Genomic DNA, 9,232 nt, shown 5'->3' on the forward strand with positions numbered 1-9,232 from the left:
AAGGCAACTAAAATTTTTATTTATGGCTTCGAGACCTATAAAAACTGGGCTAAATTTAAAATTTGAAATCTATGGTATGCTCATGAACTAGTATCCTTAGTATCCTTAGCTACATATGGCTTGATTTCAAAATTTAATATTGGGCGAGGTCCCTTTAATCACAGTATTAGGATATTTTATGATCATTAATTTCATCCACTTTACAATCTATTTGTAAATATATTTTACTAAAGTAGTACACAACATATTCATAAATATAACCATATAGTTCAGAAGTATTTTAAATAAAACGTAACTTTTCAATGTATGACCGTTTTACAATCGATTTGAAGTGATTTAAGGTTGTCGGAAATTTAAGGATTTCTTGAACAATTCAAATTTATCATATATCGTCAGGTTTTCAAGACGAATCGTCTCTTCGAAATTAAATAGATTTTTGAAAATTACGGTGTAGCAATTATTTTACCACAGTTTTGAACAATTTAGAGTCAAGAAACAATGTATATACTTAAAAAAAAAAAACTTTTATATTTTCTCTTCTTACGACGTTTCGGACATTGGTTGTCTCCTTCTTCAGGTAGATATGGAGAAATTCTTGTTAGACTTCTGGTCAACTACTTAGACAAATTCATTCAGTTGGACTTCATATCACTTTTTCGAACGACGTTACTTATTTGGACAGTTTGACACAAAATGTGTCAAACCGTTTCTGTCTAATCGTCCAAAACGAAATATAGACTACAATTCTAATTTGACATAATTGTAGAGCATTTTTATTAACCTGACCTGACCATCTCTACTTTGGTTACAACAATCTCAAGTTTTTTTTCCAAAAACCCTATTACATAAAAAGAAAACTAAAGAAGGCATGCCATAGAGCAAAACTTTGCCGGTGTTGTCGAAAAACTATTTAATTACATATTTATGAGTTAAGCTCGTAATATGCATGGCAATTTGTTCCTGAAGATAAATAAAGATGTGGTTGATTTGTATTGGATGATACTGTCACTGCTAATAATGTACAGTAGAGTTTCTCAAATTTGAACATTTGGGGGGTATAGATGACATTTCTCACTCCTCAAATTTGAACGAAATTTTCAAAAACGCAACGGAATTCATGTGAAATGCACTTTCCCAAATTTAAGAAAGATAATTTTAGAGAATATATCAATGTAATTTATCGTTGTAGAAATGGAATTTGTTGCGGAAGTTAATATAATACGATAATATTGAGGAAACACCAGAGAAAAATAGCTCTAATTCAGGCTTCACGCAAAACTTTCTTCACATAACCGCAAATTTTACATTTTGAACTCAACCGTCGTTCAAATTTGAGGAACTCGACTGTAATTCTTTATAAACGTGGATCAACTGCAAACAAAATTGCGAACTCTTATCCATGTTTGAAAGTAAAACCCTTTGTAAGATTTTTGACATCAAAGAAGGAGCATTCCGGTGTCTAGATGTATAGTACCCGGTGAATACTATTTTCTAAATTCTGAAATTCCAAATTTTACTCTTATTTACACAAAGTCCGCAATCTTTTACCCGAATTTCTGAATTCCAAATTTCAGCCGATTTTAAAAAGATCAAGTTAATCCAACTTCTACATCAAGACTAACAGGCAGGATTGATAACGAGCCTTGATTTATGCTAAAACAAAAAACTGTTTGTATTGTCGGTGAAGTAAGCAAGATCGTGATTATCCTAACACATTTCCCATTTAATCTCATCTAAGTTATCCATCTAGGTTACCTAGTAAAACACCTTTAGTTCACCCAGTAGTTTACTCGGTCCATGACTTTCGAATTTCCGTCATTTCCAGATAGTCCGCAGATAGTAGTTGGAGTCGATTTCGATACATTCTCAAAATATTGAATTTGCTTCACCCATATTCGCCTAGGTCTATATACTGAGGTAAAATTTCTTTACAGTTTGCAAAGTTTTTTTGGACAATCTTTCTATACAATTTATCTATACGAAGAAACAGCTCATAGGTCATAGACCTTCTGTTCTTCACGAACGGCAACGTTTCTTAAAATTCTCACCGCGGTGTCACATATAAGATTAATATAAATATTAAGAAAAGCTGGAGAGAGAGGTATATTGTATTTAAAATTCAAATGGAATATCACATGTGTTAGAAAGAGTACACTCTAGTGGAGTAATACGATGAGTAAGATATTACTGTTCGTATTAATTGCTTTCTGAATCGTATTACAGGCAATTCGAGCAATTTTCCATGCGTGCCTACTGTGATTCGGTCAGTTTTCGAGCGAAACACAAGAGGGAGGCAAGATAAAATACTTGCTATCTTTTTTGGAATTCTCGCAGTTCAGAAAATATTAATCTTAATATTAATCTTATATGTGACATGGTCATCAAAATTTCGAATTAGAAAAGATTCAGAATTACCTCATTTTACCCTACAGCATAATAATCTTTAATGGTTAGGTTGTAACCGTTTGGACTTAATACAGATACCCCTGCAATTATATTAATTTTAAGTATAATCGATTTTCTATCGTTTTGTTTCGGAAACTAGCAGTAACGGCAATATCGACTTGTCCGAATAAAAGTCGAACAACTCAATTTTTCTCAAAAAATCGTTTTATTCGCTTTTTGGATACTTCTTTACCCTCTACCTTCCCTGTGAATAATATACTTGAAAGACCACTATTTTCAAAGTTTATAGAGATTTTAAATCTAAAAAAACCTATATTCTGCATGTAAAATCTCAGCTTCAAATCGCTCTCCTGTGTAATTTGCCCACTGCGAGTTATTCGTTTCTTATTCTAAGCGGTCGATATGGCGATTGACGTCTGGAAAAGAGCAACTGCCTACCAGTGCAAATCTGCAATGGAATTGTGTATTATTGTATGATTACGTTTTTGAAATTAGTCGCTTATAAGCGTATTAGGTGAGATTCTTAACAATCTCACCTACTTTTATTTTCAGTTTATTAAATATTTGTACATTAAATTTGAAAATTTATCGTAACCTCAAAATAGTGCTTTCTTCTATCGCTTTAGTTCAAACTTTTATTCTCTTTGTATGTCACGTCCTACAACTTTTATAGTATATCTTTGAAAGGCGTGCAAATAAATTGTTCTAAATCAGTTATATCTGCACATTTTAATATGATTGTCATGTCTTTATTCTCTGCAATTCCTTATTAACTCCTCACAATTTCCTAGGTACTCAGTATGACTTTTTAACCCTTGATGTATACACTAGAAATATTTTATCCATAAGGAAGAATATTAGAAGCACTAAATTAAAGTATCTTTTTCAACAAAGTTACAAAGTTTATGTAGTATATACATATTTATGAAATTTTAATTACTCAGTGTATCATATTCGTGGTAAAATAATTTCTCTTTTGGTGAAAAAGCCACCAATTTACTGCATCGACAGAGAACTTAATTAAATTGCTATTTGGAAAGTTTTAATTGGAAGTCAGTTTGCTAGCGAGAGATGGGAATTCATCTCCGTACTTATATATCTCTAACTTTTTTTTCATTGACAAATATTTGATTTTTTTCTTATTTTCCATATAAATTTGCAATTGTTTAATTTTGAAATTCTTTCATAAATTCACATTTTAGCAGTTGGAGTAGTTGTTTGTGTAAGAAATGTCTGTGGATGTGCAAAATCAATTTGTCTTATAACCTCAAGCATAGGAGGGTTAACCTGAAGGAAAAACGTGCTGCAACATTTTCAGTCGTTTCTCATCCTCTCCTCAAGTTCCCACCGAGAGTCTCTAAATCAAATTGATGTAGTGAAAATGTGGCGTTCATAAGTGGCAAAACTTCTTTGCATTATTTCCTTTTTCCGTTCTCTCCGAAGGCAATCGTTGTCTGTTCTTTTTCCATTCCACCCACACTTTTCCATCCATGAGGAATCTTCCGTTGTTCCCCATCTCAAAAATCTCCCATAGATAAAAGATAAACCCTTTTGCAAGTTTTTAAATGCAATTTTGAGTGCCAATTGCATTTTATTTAGGGGAACTTTTACTCTAAAAGTCCTCTTGATTCTCTTGGCGGAAATTCTTCATGTAGCATTTTAAGCAATATTTCTCTGAATTTCCTCTTGTATTATTTTACGTAAATTGTGTTTTCCTAAAAACAGCCTTATATATTTCTTTTCCAAAAATTTTCAAGAAGTTATGCCATCTCGCTGAAAAATTTCAATTTCTTCAAGAGGAAAAACGACTTTCAAAACTTTCAGTCATTTGTGACTTTTCTTTCATGAAAATAAAAAGATCTCAAGAACTTCTCAGCACACTTCCGAGCAGCACAGAATTGTGTCCGGATGTGGTGCAACGAGAGAATTTGTGAGAACTCTGATGATCTGCCCTCGACATCCCAAGTGGTCAACCATCCTCTTCATAAAATGAATGCTCTGCGGCAGTTGGTGTTTGACGACTCAACAAACAGTCTGTAACTGATTAACTTGGGGGATGTGATAATTAAGGAAGTGAATTGTCCCGCTGTTTATTGAATGGGGCGGCGGTTTTGGAGTACTGAGGATATTTTGGGGTGAAATATTGAATGAATTACATAGTGAAATTGGTGTGCACTGTCACCGGAATTAACCAAAAAGCAATCAAATCCCTCCACAAAACTCTATATCCCTAATTGTGTTTCACTCCAATTTTTGCCCCTTGAACTCCTCTTCATATGGTTTATCGAGGGGCAGCAAATATTTAAGCAGCAGTACACCATGTTTCAAAATTTAATCCTCCAACAACAACTGTGAATTTAACCACCCAAATACCCCAAAATTGATATTCTTGCTGTATATTAAATATCAGTTATATAAAGGGGTGGTCAAGTGAATATCATTACATAGAACACATTAACTCGTTAATTTAAGGAGTTATGATGGTCAAAAAACAGCATATTTTCTCTATTTTTGTTTTCAACATAATTAAAATTGGAGGGGATAAAAGGGGTGGGGGTAATTTAAATAAGTTACTTCGATAAAGAATGTTGACTTGTGGGGTGGTCACCAAAGATCGGAAGTCAATATCTCTTACCGTTTGGCAGCCAGGATGGAGAGAAGTTGAAAAAACACGATTGTTAAAACTGCTCTCTCTTGGAGTTCGAGCAGTTAAAATTATCTAATTCAAGCTCTTATGATATATAAAAGTACAACCAGTACAATATTTAAAATATATTTTTCCAAATTTTTCATTAAATTTTTTAACAATTGAACCCCTGGTACCTAACTCTTACACTGAGAAAAAAAGAGACTGCGATTAACTTTTTTTGTCATAACTTTAACACTTTTTGGGTGTAAAAATATATCAACATTTTTTAATGTTAATTTTACAGCTTTTAAGAGTAAAATCAACATGAAAGAAGGGTAACTTTAACCCATAATACACCTAAAAAGGGTAATATTTACACCGTTTTCGGATCAATAATGCAGGGTAAGCAGGGTAAAATTAACATTTCCGGAATGTTATTTTGACTTTTTCGGATTTCTCTCAGTGCGTACAGAGACCTTTGAAAAAAATTTGTTTAAGTGGACAAGATAACTCAGAGTATATATTTCTGAAATCTAAAAACCAAATATTTTATTTCCTGTTAGCAAATTAGTTAATCTAGTCCTTGAACAAAGATTTTTTTAAGTGAAATTTGGATACAAAATTATCATTTTGACGTATTTTTTACACAACGTTGATGATCACAAGGAGTCGTTATTGTGGGGGCCACCACTGCCCTTTGGACAAGATTCCGAGGCAAAATATGCGCAGATAGAATGCAACTCAAAGTGACACCACGTAAATTTCAACACTGGATTTTTTCACAATCACTCATATAAAACATTAAAAAATACACACTAGCAGTAGTATTCCACTTTTTTTTCTTGAGGGATTTGGTCTTTTTCACAAAATTAGAGGCTATAAAACTGAAAAAACTAAAGAAAATACTCACCGAGGTGGATGCTTCCAGCAGCTCTCAAACTATGATGGCGATTTTAAACGTTTTTGAGTACACGCACCAAATTTTACACGCTGCAGAATATTTACCACTATTTTAGTGACACTGTTCCACTTGAATAGTGGTAAAAATTACATGTTTCAATTACACGCTGAAAATTTTTACAAAAATTATTTTTTACATAAAATTTACCATTTTAATAGTGGTAAAAATCAAAATTTACAATTTTTCTAGTGGTAATTTGGAAATTACACGTTATTTTTTTACACGTTTTTTTACTGTGTAATATTTTTCATTATGGCGTCTACACATTAGTAGAATTTTTTTTTTAAATGCCTTTTTAAAGAAAATTTCTACTAGTGTGTAGACGCCATTAGAGTGAAAATTATCATTTATTAGTCAGAAAAAATGATTTAAATTTTTGGGCTATTTTTGTCCCTATCGCTCATAAAGGTAAAAAAATACACCGAATCAGACTCTGTTGGATTTTCTAAGGTTAGATGCATAACCTTTTACTGATTTTGTTTATCGGTTTCATTTTTATTAATGATTTTCGATCAGCGAAAACTGTCTCGTCGTTAAAGGGTTAAAGGGCGATAAGCTTGTGTCACATTTTGCTACAGTTCGCCCTACTCATAATTTTCAAGTGAAATTAGCACAATAGGGAAGCATCATTAGAACGTAAATTAGGAAATAAAACCTATAATTTTAATGCTAAAAAGGCTAAAATGTAAATTAAAAAATATTTAAACTTACTTCAACTGAAGAAATTATCATAATAATACCGTATATAATTTTTTTTTTTGGAAAATGCGAAAAAATGTACATTCATCCTCAGAATTTTTTACCCCTTGAATCGTATATTATGATGGGACCAAATAAGTAATCCAAAGGGTTCAAAGTTTAAAGTTTTATATAATGGTATAATGGCAGGGGAGCTCCCCTGATGATCCCATCAGCAAATGATCATCATTATTCACCTTGTTTGCCTTCATGAGTCAATCCATTTAATGAAGTAATCGATGGGAATTATGAAATTAAGGGGATGCCAGGCGGAAAATGCCCTATTTGCCACTCTTGAGCTCATTTCGAATGCTGAGCAGCATCGAGTGCTCAACAAATATCGAAGGATGATTTTGGTCATTTTCCCCACAATCTAACTATGCTCTTATCGTGTATTCACTTACTCTTTCATTTGTATTCATTCAATTTTGTGGAAATAAAAAGACAATTAATTATGGGGAAAAATCTATAAATTGTTGAATTACAAGTGCAACTCAACTCTGGGGGAAACTCCTTATTAAATGAGCAACAGTTTTCCCCTAGAGAAAATTCACTAAATCTTACTTTTTTTTCTCCATCTGTTGAAAAATTTAATTTCTCTCTAATATCTCACCTGTCCACTGCCGAGAGCAGTGCAATCACTCATTCTGCAGGAGCGCAGAAGAAAATGAAAATCAATTATTTCGCGCCCTAGCAGGAGTATTTTACCACCAACTCAGTTGACAAATAACTCGTGAAAATTGTACAAAAAATAATAAAGGTTGCTTATTATATCTTTCATTTAGTTGAAAAGTAAATAAAATAATTAAATTACTGAAATTTCCACGAATAAAAAATCTCCCGCCTTTTTTGAAAAGCTCTATTAGCGAACTTTGAGTGTTTAGAAAAAAAGCTCATTGAAACGTATCAACTGCAAAGGTGTCTGAGAGAAGCTTGTCAAATGTGTACATGAGTTTTGTGGTGACGAAGTCGGATGTGTTTAGCATTTTAGAAAAATTGTTATTTAAGTAGAAAATATCAATGGATTCCCAAAAATATACTCTCTCATCACTAAAGCAAGATATTGTGGATAACAATTTGCATGTAAAGGCAATAATTCAGGTAAATATCGGGCTGTAAATTAAGTAGACATCCAATTGAGGTTATGTTGATTGTTTTGTGTTGGGATGTTTTAGGATATTCTGGCATTTAGAGGCTCCTTGGCGGATCTCGAGAACCTAAATGAAGCTGGGAGAGCTAAAATATCTGCCCTGAGAAAGTGCATAGAGAGATTGGATGATTGGGCTCGCGATGAGGGAGATCCAGAAGTGGCCAAAGATGTAGACTCACACAGACAACAATTGACAAGGTAATTTTTTCCGGGTACCTCCCATCCTTTTAATTTAGGGTATTTCATGGGGAAATCCTCTTGAAGGACTCTACAAGCCTTCAGAAAGGCTAATGTATCAACAATGTTAGAGATTGAGAAGGCTGACAAGCAGGAACTCCTGACACCTTCCGGAGACAGTGAATTGCGTCAGAGACCAACGAGACTCAATCGCTCAAGTCTGATCTCACAACAAGAGAGTGTCACGGACAAGATGCTCTCAATCTCCAGGCACTTGTCCGAGACAACACAGAAGAGTGCAGCAACTCTGGACACCCTGATTGCATCCTCTTCGAGCGTGGAGGGCACCAGAGATGAACTGCTAAATACTGGAGGCACTATCACGCAATCCGGGAAACTGCTCAACAAGTACGGTCGTCGAGAGTGGACAGACAAGATAATCCTTCTGTTTGCCTTCATCTTCTTCCTGGCGTGCGTCTTTTACATCGTCCAGAAGCGACTCTTCTAAGCTTCAGCCATTCCCTTTATCTTCGTTCTCTCACCTGGTGGTCACCCTCCATGTCCTCTCCGACACCCAAGAGCCAGGCATTTTGGCCAGATCCAATGTCACGGCGCTCTCTCAAATGATTTAATTCTGGGTTAATTGAGATCACCATTGCAGTCCATGCACTGGAAATGTAAGAATACAATCTGTTGAAAATTGTAGGATTTCCAACATTCTCTATTGTGATTTATTGAAGGATTTTTTTCTTAATTAATAAACATTTTAAATTATTATTCAAAATTGAAGTTTTACTTGCAATAAGATCAGCAGATTTGCAGTATTTTTGTTGTTAAAAATAGGCAGACAAAAAAATAAATTGATTAAGTAGAATGATTCCGGCACACCTTTTAGATCAGGAAAATTTCATGTAGTCGAAATTCGAAACCATTTTTTTCTCACATGTTTTGCATATGACTATCTCTTTCTTTCTTTCTTTTAAATTGAATTTGGAGTAATGTCTAAGACAAGAAGAAGGGTGCGAGAGAATGCGATAGACATATGCAAAATATGTGAGAAAGAAAGGGATCCGAAATTCGACTTCATGAAATTTTCTTGATCTAAAAGGTGTGCCGGAGCCATTAAAGCTTTTCATATGTCTATCCTACTCTTTCGCGCTCTTCTTCTTCT

General features: G+C 33.8%; 1 protein-coding gene across 1 annotated transcript; it reads left to right on the plus strand.

Moving 5' to 3' along the window:
* The first annotated feature begins 7,660 nt into the window (after nt 1-7,660).
* Nucleotides 7,661-8,845, plus strand: LOC129799298 (vesicle transport protein SEC20). Its single transcript, XM_055843042.1, has 3 exons — nt 7,661-7,835; nt 7,910-8,082; nt 8,149-8,845. Exons 1-3 carry the CDS (start codon nt 7,755-7,757, stop codon nt 8,567-8,569), a joined length of 675 nt encoding a protein of 224 aa, XP_055699017.1. The 5' UTR covers nt 7,661-7,754; the 3' UTR covers nt 8,570-8,845.
* The last annotated feature ends 387 nt before the right edge of the window (nt 8,846-9,232 follow it).

This window comes from Phlebotomus papatasi, chromosome 1 (assembly GCF_024763615.1).
Source record: "Phlebotomus papatasi isolate M1 chromosome 1, Ppap_2.1, whole genome shotgun sequence".
Classification (NCBI taxonomy): domain Eukaryota; kingdom Metazoa; phylum Arthropoda; class Insecta; order Diptera; family Psychodidae; genus Phlebotomus; species Phlebotomus papatasi.